Source organism: Protopterus annectens, chromosome 10.part0 (genome assembly GCF_019279795.1).
Source record: "Protopterus annectens isolate FY-2018-M chromosome 10.part0, PAN1.0, whole genome shotgun sequence".
Lineage (NCBI taxonomy): Eukaryota > Metazoa > Chordata > Ceratodontiformes > Protopteridae > Protopterus > Protopterus annectens.
In genome coordinates, this window is record NC_056744.1 from 1,776,209,458 (window position 1) to 1,776,226,268 (window position 16,811).

At 41.5% G+C, this 16,811-nt stretch overlaps 1 protein-coding gene across 1 annotated transcript in view; it reads right to left on the reverse strand.

Annotated features, from left to right (window-relative positions):
* PELO (pelota mRNA surveillance and ribosome rescue factor) overlaps positions 1-16,811 on the reverse strand; it is a 1,269,508-nt gene that overhangs the window by 189,496 nt on the left and 1,063,201 nt on the right. The window contains exon 12 of the mRNA XM_044086588.1: positions 13,190-13,221. Coding sequence (XP_043942523.1) covers positions 13,190-13,221 — 32 coding nt within the window. The remainder of the gene's footprint in view (positions 1-13,189; positions 13,222-16,811) is intronic.

Here is a 16,811-nt window from a genome sequence, read left to right on the forward strand (position 1 = left end):
GACAAAGGTAGACTGACACCTGTAAGATGTCGATGAAGTGATGGTAACAAAAGATATGTACAGTTCAGTTCAGGCACATGATTTATCACAACCTTTATCCTAACAATGTGCAATGACATTGTGACAAAAGTATTTACTAGTCAAAATGCATATATAGTAAACAGTTTTATTTATGACCATGTTATGCACATCACTCTGTGAGCATCACCAATCATGCATCACCACTCTATGAGCATCACCAATCAAGTACTGCCATTCTGCGAGCATCACCAATCACGTATCAGCACTCTGCGAGCATCACCAATCATGTATCACCAATCATATATCACCATGCTGTGAGCATCACCGATCATGTATCACCATTAAGTGAACATCAGCGAACATGCATCACCAATCATGTATCACCACTCTGTGAACATCAATTACACCCCAACATTCTGACCATGCAACAGCTCTCTGCAACTCAGCAATAAAAAAGAGCTCTGCCCACTCCACACACATAAAATATACACTGTCTAACTAAAAAAAAAAAAAACAGCATTCACATTAATCATAATCTAGACTTTTAACAAAATTATAACAGAAAAAGTTAAAATAAAGTAATAAAAATTAAGTGAAAGAAAATCATAACTATTACTGGGAAAGTGCATTACCTGCAAAATGGACCAGGAATCTAAAAATCAACATTGTATAAAACTGTATTAACTTAAAAACATAACTAAAATATAAATAAATATAAATAAAATGCAAAACTAACAAACCTCAACATAGCACTCACAACAATACTAAAATAAGCCAACATTATAGGTTCATAGGTAGGTTACGGGTACTAGGCTATTGGCCCTAGGGCCTATATAAGCCTAGCCAAAAAATGTACCCTGGCTTTCGCCACCTAAGAAAATTATTTTCCTGTGCCCCTGTCAAGCAGAGCCACAGAAGTGATCCCTGGGGCGAATTTCCCATTTCCCATCCAATCATCAATATTTTTCTTGAAGAGTGCCAATGAGGAGCTCCGACTGACATAGATAGGTAATCCGCTCCAAAGCATGGGAAGTCTCCAGGACAGGAATCTATCCCTCCAGCATGCTCTGTTCACCGTGGCGACAAGGCTCAGGTCCCTAGAGCGTGTAGCTCAGAGGGATTGGGACCTCTTTAAGTGGAGCATGTCCAACAGCTCTGGGTTTGACATAGCTTTGTATGTCAGGCAGAGATCGCCCCTGAGTAGGCGACATGCGACGGAGTAAAGCTGTAGCCTCTTGAGACGGTCCGCATAGGGCATCTGTTTGAGGCCAGTAATCCTCCCTGTGAGGCACTTCTGTGGTCCTTCCAGCTGCTGCAGATGTCCCATGAGGCACATACCAAAAGGGGCACCGTACTCTATAATGGGTGTGATGAGTAGAGGGGAACAATGACCTCTTTTTTCCTGGATGAGAATCCTTTTGTGATGAGATGAGCCATGTAGAAGGATTTCCTGACCACTGTGGCGATGTGATTATCAAAGGAGAGACTACTGTCCACCTGTGTCCCAAGGTCTCATCACATTTTTGGCATTAAGTAGACTACCAGCTATGTGGTAGCTCACGGGTACAGAATTTTTACCCAAGGGGATGACAATACACTTTTTGGCATTGAGCTCCAGGCCATGGCCTTGACACCAGGTATCTGTCTCAGTGAGGCCCCTTTGTAGTTTGTCCACATCATTAGGAGTTTCGATTATGGCTCCTAGTTTGCAGTCATCTGCAAACTCTCTCAGCCAAAGACCCTCCATGTTAGCCTGCACCTCAGAGAAGTAGATACCAAACAGGAGAGGACCCAGGACCGAACCCCGTGGCACTCCACCCATCACTGGTCTGAAGTCGGACTTGGAATCCGCTACTTTCACAGTGTGGGTTCTGTCCGTGAGCCAGTTGGCAACCCACCCTGTGACATAGGGATCTATACCCAGTTTAGTGAGCCCATCTATAACTGCAGAGTGGGGGATGGTGTCGAAAGCCTTGGCGAGATCCAGATAAGCTGCGTGAACCATTTTACCCTCATCCACGGCTCTGGTGACTGCTTCAAAGAAGTCAGCCAGGTCTAGGAGACATGATCTGCCCTTCACAAATCCAAAGTGGGTAGGGTCCAGAGTTTGGAGATTACCAATGTCTTTGTTTATGAGTTCCACGATGATACATTCCATGGCCCTGCAGACCAGGCTCATCAGGCCAATGGGGCGGTAGTTCCCGTGGTCTGTCGTGGCTCCCCCTCTGTGGAGTGGGATAACCGTCGTGGTGCGCCATTCAGTGGGTACAAAGCCCCGAGGTGAGGCTATGACTGAACATGGCACCCAGGTAGGGTGCCAGTTCATTCCGAAGTTCGTGTAGAACGCAGCCTGGGATACTGTCAGGTCCCAAGGATGCTGTGTTCTTGGCCTTGGAGAGTGTTTTTTTTACCTGTGCAGCCGTGATTATAGGAACTTTGCATTCTTCCGGTATAGAGATGGGCCCTCCAGGGGATGAGAGGGGGTAAAGTTAGCACTGAACCTATCTGCTAGGATGTTGGCAATATCAGTTGGTTCTGTATATTTACTGCCATTGTGCTTTAACACAGAGCAGATCTGAGTGTTCCCATCGAGACCCTTGACACAGCTACAGAATGCCCTGTGGTTGTCTCTAGAGTCAGCGGCAACTCCGCCCTCGTAACCAGCTTTGGAGGATTCTAGGAGGGATCTCAGCTTCTTACTGAGGCTGACCAGGGAGTTCCTCCAGTCATGGGACTCTACTCCTCTCTGCAACAGTTTCTTTCCTCTGCCGCAGAGCTCGTTTATGGCAGAGGACCACCAGATCGGCTTCCCCTCTTTGGAGGATAACATCTTGGTTCTATCAGGGATAGCATGATCCACGCACCCGTGTAAGTGCTTATAAAGTGCATCTGTGTAGGATTCAGCAGTCATACCTCTATTGTCCATCTGCATGGGTGTCATAAAGTTTGCCACCTCTGTCCTAAGAAGTGTGAAGTTGGCTTTGGAGAAGTTTTTTACGATGGTTTCCCTAATTGGGGGTGGGGGTGGGATGTGGATGTCCAGGCCGATTAGCTTGTGGTCGGATCCGACCAACGAGGAACTGACCTCTGGTGTGGAACACCGGTTTTCCCATGTCGGCAATGACCAGGTCTAGGATATTGCTGCCCCCAGTGGGGGTGTGAATAAGTTGATCCAAGGCGTTGGAATTCATGAATTCCAGAAAACGTTGAGCAAAAGAGTTGGTACATGAGTAGTTTTCCCAGTTAATGGTGGGGCAGTTGAAATCGCCCATTATTAGGGTGTTGGGTTGTACCCTAATACTTTCCAGTGTATCAAGAAATGAGGAGTGGGAATCCTGGGGCATGGTGGGGGGTCTGTAGCAAGCTACAATTTGGATTGCGGTCTTGCCCAGAGTTAATTGCACTTGGATAATCTCGGATGCATTACACTGTGCAACCAGCCTGGAGATGTGGATATCCTTAATGAACATGGACACGCCTCCACCTTTAGTGCTTCGTTCTGGGTTAGGTGGCCGAAAGGTGTGGTATGAATCGCAGCCTGGCAATGCAGGGGTGCTCTCTGGAGCCCCGAACCAGGTCTCTGTCTCTGCACAGATGTCAATGTTCTCCACCCTAAGGAATGCCTCGAGTGGGTGCATTTTGAAGTTTAGACTTCTAGCATTGAGCAACACCACCCCCAGACCCTGCCTGCTCGTACCTGTTACGGTGGTGACTCTGCCCTTGCCTAAAAAGGCACTATAGGGGTGGCAAGAGCACCAGCCAGCATCCGGAATCCCAAGGGCGACAGGTGCAGGCCATCTCTGGCAAAGTATTGTGGTCTGTCGATCAAGTCGTCCCAGGCAGACAAATACTGGATCCCCTTAGAATGACACCAGAAGCCCAGCCAATTGTTGAAGTCAGTCATTCTGTCCCTGTACTGTGGTATCATTCTGGGTGATGGCAGGATGCTACTCAGGGTTAGGGTCATACCCACCTGGGACACAAGATCGGAGAGCTCCTCCATGTCTCCCCTCATGCAGTCCAGGGAGGTAAGTCTCAGGTCACCCACACCAACATGGACAATGACAGTGTCATATTTGTACTTATTGTGGAGTGACCTGAGTGCATGCGTTATGTGGTGCATCCTGGCACCCGACAGGCAGCCAACAGCAACTTTCTCCCTGTTCAGTCCAGTGAATGGAACATCAGTGTGCCCGACCATAGAGTCACCCATGACTAGAGTGTTGGGTACGTTGTTATGCCTTATGGACTGTGGTTGAGTGGCACACTGAGTTTGTGGGCTATGTGTCATTTGGGTTGTGTTGGGGGGTGGAGTTTGCTTGCGTTTATGCTTTGGATGTCCCTGATGCTTGGGCAGGTTTTTATTGAGAGCCTCCGCGAATGTAGGTGTGTGTTTTGTGTTTTTATGTGTGTGTTTTGGCGGTGTAGGTTTTGAGGGACTATGTGATGAGTGTGGTGTGGTAATGAGTGTGGTGTGGTGCAAGATTTTACCTTCTCCTCTTGACTGTCTAGTCCAGTCTTGGGTGAAGAGAGCTTTGCTTCCAGTTTGGCTCCTAACATTACTGAAAAAAGTTTAACTTTACCTGAAAATCTGAATGGAAACCAGACAAAAATCTACTTTTTCATAAAAAGCTGTGCACCCTACATAAAATCCTATTCAAAAGACAACTTGTGAAATTAGAGCAGCTCAAAGACATGAATGGAGAACAATAATTCTAACTGAAAAATATAGGAAAAAAAAAGACATAAGGAATATGGGCAGGTTTGCTTGAGTGATAAATGAATTTTCTTCTACTGTAACCACTTCAATGTCCATGACTTAGAACCAGAGTAGCAGAACAGTGAAAATGAATGTGCAAAAGTGGATAAAGTACGTACTACGTCTGAAGCTGCTGTGTCTCAGAGGCTTCTCTTTCTCTGAACAGCAGCAATCTGAGTTAGTATATAGATAAGTAGAGTGTTTTTTGAAGTTCAGCCCCTATATGTTTTAAAATGAAAATAGCAGGTTTTGACATTGAAAACTCTCCTTTTGAATTGCTGTTTTACCCCCAATTTGGAGACTTGCAGTTATATGTCTGAAGAATCACAACAGGGGAATAACCCCGTACTGCAGAATTAGGAAGCCCATTTCATGATGAGTGGCAATGACATGAAACTTGTTCCTCAGATATACAGTACAAGACAATTTCACTAAGCACAAAGAAATCCACCCATCAAATATACAAAACTATAGATATACATTTACAGATAGTTCTATACTTCTTCCTACTTTTGGGTTCCCAGCCCTTCAAACTACTCCACTAAGATGCCAGTGCCCTACTCAGAATGCAACATATCACTGATACCATAACCGACAACCTTAGGCACTGGGATAGAGGACGTACTCTGCAAACCCCATTTACTAAAATGCATTGTTCTGAATGTCCCAAAACTGTCCCTTCCTTACTATCTCACACAGCATATTAAGCACATTATGTTCAGGCACCAACTGAAACAGCATCTGTTTGAGCAATACAACTGCTAATGCCAGAACACAGGATGTATCACTCAATAACCACCACTCTGCACTTGCTTAATTAACTCACACTGCCCCATTTACACCACTACTTTGTCAATTACCACTATGTTTCTGCTTCCTGTAAGTATGTACATAAATCTTTCTCCTTGCTCACAATTATTTGACATTTATTTTTATACGTCCTTCTATATCTTTCAGCTCTGTCTCTTCAACATTATTTGTAGCTTTGTCTTCTAAACATCTGTGTTACCCCCCCAGGCCAATCCTAATTCTCAGTCCTTTCTTACTACACCTTTGATTATACTTTTCCACTTAGAAAATATACACACTAACATGATGCAAAATTTGTACATAATATCTCGCTCTTGCTTTTTGTGAACAGTTTGTATTCCCATTGTGTTTCATTGATGGTTGTAACTGTTACATTTTTGTTGCTAGCAGTATGAATGTAACCCAGACTAACCTGCAGTATGTCAAGCTGTGATTGGGGTTCTACCCTGGTAACCGACATGCAAATAAAAAATAAATATGTATATTCAGATAGGCATGTGTGTGTATATACATCTCTCTCTCTCTCTCTCTCTCTATATATATATATATATATATATATATATATATATATAAATCAAAGCCACAAATAAACTAAAAACAGCCGGGAAAGAAAGACGAGATCCACAAAATCCTGTTATTTAGCGCTTTCGTTTTTTTTTTTTTGAAGAAGTTTTTATTAAAAAACGAAAGCGCTAAATAACAGGATTTTGTGGATCTCGTCTTTCTATATATATATATATATATATATATATATATATATATATATATATATATATATATATATATATATACACACACACACACATACATACATACATATGGGTATCCTTCAGAAACCCGAAATCCCACTTACCAGAAACCCAAAAGACCGAGAAGAAAATCCCGACATCCTAGAAGACTGACCACTTGGAACACCAACAAATCACTAACCACCTGGCCAGCATGTTGACCTTTGCCCCTTACCTCCATGGTAGTGCAATCTCAGAGTTGGTATATTTAGGTTGGGGGGCACAGACACCCCCACATGGGTAGGTTTTCTGTGCTTCGGTTTTAGTGTGTTTGTGGGTTGGGCGATCGGTTACTTAGCTTTTTGTCAATGTTCTGGGCAGTTGGTCTTCTGGAATCTCAGGATTTTCGTCTCTGCCTTTTGGGTTTCGGGTAAGTAGGGTTTTTGGTTTTTGAAGGGCATCCAAATATATATATATATATATATATAGATATATATATATAGATATATATATATATATATATATATATATATATATGGGTCTACTTTGTTTCGTTGAATCTCATTTCACTGAATTTCATTTCACCCCGACCACTTTGCTGAAAACTCAAATTATTGAAATCTCATTTCACTGAACTGCAGTTAGTATATATAGCATTGTGTAGAGTACTGCAAGGCAAGTAAAAGGTATATGTCCTTTTCCCCACTGTAGTGCGATCCTGGAGTTAGTATATATAGTTGGGGTGGGATGGGGGGCAGAGCCTTAGTCTTAGTTTGAGTACATATTGTCTTCTGGAGAGAGTTAGTCACTAGTGGTGTAACTATGCATGTCTATTGTTTAAAATGTACTGTATTGAAGTTTTTGATAAAATACAATATAAAAAAGTAATAAAAGTCAAAAACCAGCAAAAAATGCACATAAAAGAGATGTAGTCCAAGTAATCACCACACCACAGTTGCTATAATCCACAAAAGTATTTTAGTAACACAGTTATTGAGCACTTTCGACTCAGTAAAGACAGACTTCATCAGAATAACAAAGAAGGCATAAAAAAGGCAGTTTAAATACTAATATCAATTGAAGTTCCACCAATGAAATGTTAAATGTAATTCAAAACCTTCACACATTAATTAATTAATTAAAAAAGCCTGGACAGGATCAACACAAAGCAGCATATATTAAACAATTTAATGGTTCAATATATTTAACCAAACTGCTTTTTTTTTAAATACATATACCTTACAGTTTGTTATATTCTATCTGCTTTTTCATGTAACATAGGAACAACAGAAACTGCATCATTCAAGCCTGGGGGGAACGTTACAGCTAACCTAAGCTGCCATTCTGTTTCTTTTTTCTTTAAAATGTTTTTCCAGTCTCCCCCCTGCCATCCAATTTAATAATTTCCACTATCCCAAATAGAAACTTATCAAAGTTAGAACAAGTCTGAGAATGTCTATACAGTGCACTATTCTGCTTCCCATTTTTGATACCATTTATATGTTCATATATTCTACATCTTAAGGGACGTTCGGTCTTACCTACATAAAAGTAAAAACATGTGGCACAAACACTTAAACAGACCACTTTGCTAATCTTACAATTACCCTTTTTAAAGTAAACTCTGCTATGCATTCTGTTGTTTTGGGTAATGAATTTTTCCTTAAAAATAAAGAGGCACTGACTGCAAGCTCCACAAGGCCTTGTACTAGCATCTCTTGTACTAGAGCTGTCTATCCTATGTTCCAAGAGCTTCTTGAAGTTTGCTCCTGTTTGTTTGTTTGTGTCTTTCGGCTTTTTCCTAGTTAGGGGTCACCACAGCGGAACTCCGATCCGCTAATGATTGGTAGTTGATTTTTACGTGCCGAGTTACCAGCCCTGACACACAACCTTCAACGAAGGTACGCCCATTCACGTATGTCTCCACGCAAGAAGACGCTCTAGCTGAGAATCGAACCGGACAGCGTCTTACTGTGAGGCGACAATGCTACCGCAGCACCACCACTGCGGGTCTTTTGAAGTTTGCTCCTGTACTATATACAAATTTTTGTTCTTTACCCACCTTATCATAGACATCTTTATTTACCCTAAATATGTTCATATTGGAACTCAAGGCATTCTTAATCTTTTTGGTAAGATGGTTATATTGTAACACAATGCTTTCTCATATCTTACATTCAGTATTAGATGGGGCTAAACCTACTCCCAAAAGTGGTTTGTAAACAGTACCCCATTTTTGTATATTTCATCTATTATTTCCATAACAAATTCTTTGGGGTATCTCCTCTCCTGGAACATAATACAAATGTTATCTAGTTCACTTTTTACATCATCGTGATGTGATGTCATGCGTGCTACCCTGATAGCTTGTCCCTTCACAATACTTCTTTTTTGAGTTACAGGGTGGTTGCTTTGAAAATGTAAATAAGAACTGCAGAACGTTTCCTTTCGAAAAATCCTTGATCTAAAACCACTATTGTCATGGAAGATATACACATCTAGAAAATTGATACCTGAACCATCAAACTTATATGTAAATTTTAGAAATTCTGTTGTATTATTGAGATACTGTACAAATTATTCAACCTCAGTACTAGGTCTATCCCACAAAATAAAAATACCATCCAGAAATCTGGCGTACACTCTAATTCTGTGCTAAAAGGGGCACTGGAACACATGGTTGGTCTCCCATCCCAACAGTACTAAATTTGCATACATGTGGGCACAAGCCACCCCCATCGCTACCCCCCTTAATTTGCTGATAAAACTTGCCCTCAAAATAAATATAATTATTTTCTAGGACTAGACTCAATTTCACACACAAGTGTGATTTGGTCATGTGCAAGATCAGAAAAATGAAACAAGGCCTCCTCAAATAAAGCTGTCCCATCTACTATAGTGGGGAAAATGCATACACCTTTTACTTGCCTTACAGTACTCTACACAGTGACATATATACTAATTTCAGTTCAGTGAAATGAGCTTTCAGTAATTTGTGTTTTCAGCAATGTGGTCGGGGTGAAATGAAATTCAGTGAACTATACATATATATATATATATATATATATATATATATATATATATATATGTATATACAAAAGCCACGGTGGTACAGCAGAAAGTCACGACGGTACAGCGGTAGCGTTGTTGCTTCACAGCAAGAGGTTCTCCTGTTCGATTCTCGACTGGAGTGCCTTCTGTGTGGAGTCCCCATGGTCGAGTGGCCATCCGAAAGACATGCATGAATGGGAGTGCCTTCGCTGAAGGTTGAGCGTCGGGCTGGCAACTCGGCACCATAAAAAAGTCGACTGCCAATCATTAGCGGACCGGAGTTCCGCTGTGGCGACCCCTAACTGGGAAAAGCCGAAAAGACAAACAAAAATATATAAGTATATATATGTACACACACACACACACACACACACACACACACACACATATGCACGCATATACATATGCCCACACCCACCAAGGCACCACAATAAGCACATCTTCAGAGACTGGTTTTCAGGTAGTGTACTACTCAACACAAAATTAAAGTACTTGCTGAAATAATTACATTTTCAACAAAGGATTTCTTAAAAAATATTACTGCACTTACAGCATGGCACTTATGGGTTTAATCTTTTAACTCTGTCCATGGGGCCAACCCAGACCAAACGTAATACTCCCGACTTACATTAAAAGTTAATCCTCAACACAGTAAACAAAGGAGCACAAGGTGGGACCACCTGATGGCACCATGCCAGAAATGGCCACTGACAAAATCCAAACCCATGTAACTTTTGAGACTCTCTCTCTATTCTTTTTTAGATTTCTGCAAGACAGTTCAAGCTTGCTCTAATGGAAGGCTTCTTCAAAATTACAGAACACATACTCCACGGCCCCCAAGTTTCAGAAAATGTGAAAATTGTCATCTAAACATCAACAAAAACCTGTACCACAAATATACTTCTGTGCCCAGTATTTATCAGTTCTAACATTCATGCCTTATTGCTCAGACTATGGTCCCTGCAGTTCTAACATTCATGCCCTATTGCTCAGACTCTGGCCCCTAATTTGATACTACAGTCATTAAACTTGTTGGTTGGGTTGCAGCAAGACACACTCATGGATCTCTACTGGTAAACAGAGACAGAGGGGTCTGGACCCTCCCCACAGGGTTTCTGATCCTGTAAAATCTCCCTGGAGGTGTGGCATGTAACACCACCACAGCACTTCAGCTGTTCTTCACCCTCATTTTCATTGTACACAGTCTTTCAAGTACTGTGTACCAGAAAGCACAATGAATCATTTCCACAAGGTTAGGACTCCATCAGCTTCACCTAGAGGAGAGACTTCTCGAGGAAATGCATGATCTCCCTCCCACATCTGTGCTTCTTCCTAACTTTGGCATGTGAGTAGCACTCTGCTTCTGTGTTGAATGGATGGCATGTCTCCAATTCACAGGAGCCTATAAGTCTACATAAAATCCTGTAGAGAATGCTGAGTGTTCACTTCTGTGCCTGGGACAGGGTCAGTATGCTGCAGTACAGACGCCGGAACATTCTGCTGTACTGACAGTGCAACTGTCATACATGGATACCATTATGGAACGCGCCTCTTCAAATGGACATTCCGTCGTCAGCTTCTAAGAGAAAAATAACACCAGAGATCAAAAGCACCATGGAAAAGACAGCTTTTCTAAATGTAGCCCTGCCTAGACTTGACAAATGGACAGTAATTCAACACTCAATGAAACTTCCCTTCACACAGCAGCACCACAGATTAACATGCCAGCATCCGAAGTGTGCCAAGCTGGAGGCTCGTATTACAGGCATTCAGTCTCTAATGCTTTCAGCTGGCTAAACGTGGTTTGATTCAATGAGCTTGGGTGTCAACACAATTTAAAAGACAATCTATGACACAATGTAGTCAACTGGCAGACTGCTTAAACATCTCCTATGTGAATGCACACTTGCACCTGCACATAAATTATGTATTGTATATATACATGTGTGAGTTATCTATGTGAAAATGTACATATACATAAATACACACATGCAGACATACAAAAATACACATGTGTGTGCCTGTAAGGTACCCTGTATTTTATATATATATATATATATATATATATATATATATATATATATATATATATATATATATATATATATATTTTATATATATATATATATATATATATATATATATATATATATATGTATATATGTATATATATATATATATATATATATATATGTATATATATATATATATGTGCGTGTGTGTGTGTGTGTAGACCCTTGGGGGGGGGTCTCCCCCCAATCAAAGTTCCTGCATCCTGGCTGGCTGCAGCCATTACCATAGGCGCATAAGAGAGTAGTTAAATGGACATCATCCTGGGAGGGTTATCTTTTTGCTATATGCACTTCTGTCCTGGAAGCACACTGTCAATTGCTTCGGGACACTGCAGGCAAAGGGTATAACACAGATGTGCCTCTCATGTATGCAAATAGTAGTCCTTCACCAGCTGCACTCCCCCCACTGGGTTTATGTCTCATCTGGTTGAGACTTGACATATCTTACATATTTTTGGTGGACCTGTTGACAAACAATTGTGCTGAGTTTTGGTTTGCCAAACATGCTTTTTCTGCTGTACGTATTAACCCTAAGGCTCAGAAAGTCCAAGAAAGAGAAAAGATCAGCTGCTTTTATAAAAAAGAATTTCTACTTCAGTTTTGTGTGGTCTAAGAATTAAAATATTTGGAAACGTATGGGTGTGGGGATATTAGGTAGTGCAGCCCCCCATTAAAGTATTTTGTTTTTGTGTGAGTAAAGTTTTATTTTGAGATGAGCTGTATGTGCATTATTCTGCATTTCTGACAGCATATTTACGATTCACAGAGACAAAAACAATCATTATGAACCCAGGAAATGCTTCCTACTGTACTTCCCTTTCTCCAGCAGAGAGGAGGCACACAAACACCTACCTACCCTGGTACAGGTAAGACAATAGTTGAGATAATATGGTTGCTCTTTTCCTGCTTTTTGGCAAGCTCCTTCACTGTCTGGGTCACGAATCACACCCAACACACCTAAGTCATAGTCAGGGCTCAGTCCCGCTATGCCAATGAACCAGCTACAGAACAGAGTTCAAGACAAATTTCTAAGCTGACATGGAGGCAAGGGGATATGCCAGCACATCCCCACTGCACACCTGCCCCTCAGATATGCAGGGAGAAGGGAATGAAGGAAGCCATAACAAAAAAAAAGCATTGTCCTAGGGCACTTTAAAGCTTGTCAGACTGAGTCTGGGGGAGATTAGGAAGGATAGGCAGATCCATTGAAGGACACAGCAACTGGATGTTCTGATGGTCGACTCGAAGGCAGGAAAAGGCAACATCAGAAAGATTTTCTCAGGGATGAAAGCAATACACACAACATCTCTGCAACAGGTGCTACTTGAAACTCTTGAATACTGAGTCAAGTTCATCTGGTCTATGAATGGCAGGAAAAAGTACAAGGTTCTGCATGTTTAAGCTGCAAGCACAGGTTTTGTGTTAGCATGATGCTTCACTCAAAGCAAGAGTGAAGGAGCTGCATGGGATGTAACGCAGGCCAGAATCAGAACAAGCAAAGTAGCTTCATGAGGAATTCAACAGCTGTAGTCAAACGAGGAACTGTTCCTGAAGCAGGTGAGTGAAACAAAACTTAGGGCAAAATTATAACAAATGCAGAAATAAAACCAGCCAAACAAAACTACAACTCTGCAAGAAACTTACAAAGAGCTAATATGTTTCTCAATGCTTCACTACAAGTGGCTTACAGGGCAATAATACACCAAGTGACAGAATTAATGAAGGAAAAAATCCTGTGATAAACTTACGCTCTCCTGATACATGCAGACTGGAGAAGATCCTGAAAAAGAAAAGAAAGATAAAATACAATTACTTTTAAAGAAAATAACTATGGGACAAGGAAAAAGAAAGTATAAGTGCTTCTGACAGCTTGAAAGAGAGGAAAATTACAGCCGTAGGCAGCATTACTGTATTTTCATTGTTCAGCCACATCAGATAAATTCCTTTTCCAACAGTTTGCAGTAAGCTGCATGCTTACCAGCAGCTGCACATGGCTTTCACTAAATATTTGCAATAAACTGCTTGTCTTCTCTTTCTTCCTTCCCCTTTGGGGAAAAAGATTCAAACATCTAAAGGGGAAGACAACCTTGTGGTTCTGGATGGAAAACTAGTGCCAGGTGTAGAGGTTGCGGAATTTGATCTAAAATAGTACAAAACAGTACACATTTTGCTGCCACCCACCACACAACTCATACACAAACCAGAAACATGACTGGGGCTGCTGTCTTGTAATCTGCACAGTCTTATTTGAACACCATCATTTCTGACTTGTACTCAGTCCACACCTACTTCTCACACTCCTATCCCTCTTATTACATGACCGCTGTTCAGTACCAAATCTAAACCTTTTGAAATCCACCACCTGATGGAGTTCCATAAGCTTTGCACTATGCGGTACAATTTGACTTAACCTTCTTGTTTATCAGACATTCAGGTTTGTTTACTCAGCGTAACTGATACATCACAATACCTAATCTCCAAAGAGGCTCTGAACCATGATGACTAAACCGAGTGCAGTAGAAAACAGCATCAGGACCAGTATAGTGACAAGCTGACAGCAAAAGGGAACAGCAAGTCAACAGGAGGGACAAGAAGAAGAACTGCTTCAATAAGAAAGCGGTGAACATTTACAAGAAAAAAAAACGAGCAAAGACTGTAAAGGTTTATACACCATTAATGTCATGTTTCCTGCGGCTGTAGACACCAACAATTTATACGGCACAGTCACCTGCAAAAACCATACAGCAATGAAAACAGAAACTGGGTGTGTAGGTTGTGCAGGTGGGGGGTATGTAACTCATGAATATACCACAAAGGATGTTACTAAGCACGGGAGAAGGAAGATGGCAATCGTGGTTTGCAAACAAATACAGAGGCAGCAGGAGGCAAACAGCAACGACTTCAAGGCTGACTTCTGCATGCAAATTCTGAAATGCTAGTCAACCAAAAGGCAACTAGGATGTTAAAGCAGTTAGTTAGTAGCTTGTAATTCAGTCTTAACAATGGGTAGGCAATGAAAAGCTCGGTTGTTAAAACACTGGTCATCCACTGGTCATTAGGATTCTAAAGCACTCGTTAGCCTGGAAACAGGTCCCAACTAAACCGGTCAGACCAGAAGAAACTACAGCCCAAAAGTACTATTCAGCTCATGGGATTTTACACCCTTGCAGCATTAGCCAGCCGATGGCAAACTAAGATGTTTAAAACCCTGGTCATGTAGAGCTGCCCACTGCTGTAAAGGTAGGACTTGTGTCTGTGATGCCAGTTATATGGATTCTAGTAGCATGTTGAGTTTTCAGGTGGCCCATCCGCAGGGCTAGGAGGACTATCTGCCCCACTAAGTTTCTCCCTAATACAAAACCATGGGGATCACCATTAGGACACAAAAATAATCAAGAAATGTGCACTTGGTCAGCTCATCGGTACATAGGGATAAAGTTGGTGGAACTGACAAGGGAAGGTGGGAGTGAACAACGATTTCCAGCTTCTGTGTTACTAGGGCAGAAAGTGTCCTAATGTGTGGCAAAATGGACCAAAGATGTACCTGTTCACCATGCTATTTGTTTCACAGAAATAGCAACTACACTCACACACAGAAGCACATGTATGTTACTGGGGCCTCACTGAGGGGCTTTGCACATGTCAGGCTGCCTCAGAGACACACAGTAGAGGAGAAAAAGCAAACACCCTTCATGGCTGCCTGGACCATGGCAGATTCTACATTAAGTTCTTCCCCAAGCAACCGGCCATCTAAAGGTATGTCATTGGGAAGCTAACGTACACTACAGACAGGAGCAACCCTCTAAGGGGTGTTGTGGGATATGGGTATGAGAGTTGAACTGCAATGTGGAACAAGCAGGCAAAGAGAGAGGTAGAGATTGGACTCTTAAAATAATTCTGGGCAGCCTGTTAAAAGCTACATCCGCAAAACACTGGCAGCCACCAGAAAACTAGGCTGTAAATACTCATCAGCCAGTGAAACATTAAACCTCAAAATGCTGGTCAATCCTTTAGAAAACAGGACCTTAAGGCATTGGTCAGCCTATCACAAACCAGACTTGAAATACCAGTCACCCAAGGAAAACTCTGTCATGAAGCATCACTGATCAACCCTTTGAGAAACCAGGCCCTTAAAGTAACATTTGGCACATGAAAAACCCTGCCCTTAAAGTAACAGTTGGCACATGAGAAACCCTGTCCTTAAAGTAACAGTTGGCACATGAGAAATCAGTAACATTTGGCATATGAGAAACCAGGCCCTTAAAGTAACAGCACACGAGAAACCCTGCCTTTAAAGTAACAGCACACGAGAAACCAGGCCTTTAAAGTAACAGCACATGTGAAACCCTGCCCTTAAAGTAACAGCACATGTGAAACCCTGCCCTTAAAGTAACAGCACACGAGAAACCATGACCTTAAAGTAACAGTCAGAACATGAGAAACTAGGCCCTTAAAGTAACAGTCAGTACATGAGAAACCAGGCCCTTAAAGTAACAGTTGGCACATGAAAAATCCTGCCCTTAAAGTAAGAGTTAGCACATGAGAAATCCTGCCCTTAAACTAACATTTGGCACATGAGAAACCAGGCCCTTAAAGTAACAGCACACGAGAAACCCTGCCTTTAAAGTAACAGCACACAAGAAACCAGGCCCTTAAAGTAACAGCACATGTGAAACCCTGCCCTTAAAGTAACAGCACATGAGAAACCATGACTTTAAAGTAAGAGTCAGAACATGACAAACTAGGCCCTTAAAGTAACAGTCAGTACATGAGAAACCAGGCTCTTAAAGTAACAGTTGGCACATGAGAAACCCTGTCCTTAAGGTAACAGCACATGAGAAACCTTGCCCTTAAAGTGACAGCATATGAGAAGCCAGGCCCTTAAAGTAACTGTCAGTACATGAGAAACCAGGCTCTAAACTCATTACATCCAACTGACACTTCCAGGTGCATCTGCAGTTAACACCTACTGACGCCTCTAGGCATCAAGTACTGCTTGTTCATATTTGCATCAATAATTCCAAAACCATGCTATACACAAGGTTTTAAAAGATTTCATCTTAAAACTTACATAATGGCAGACTCAACTGCATTAACATTTGACTTCTGTCTAGTGCAGGTTAATAGATATTATCTGTTATTTTTTGTGATATTAATTTATATAGATATAATTTTCACATTTTTCTAAATATCTCAACAACCAAGTAACACAGAACTCCTTAGTCTCATATGAAAGCTCTCAGCTAGATGAATAAAATGCTGCTGACAGTATGTGTGTAATTTGAGTGGTTGCTGAGATATTGTTACTTGTTTACAAAATATTACAAATGTAATTGCTACCGTGTTTACTGTGACTTATAAAATTCTGTT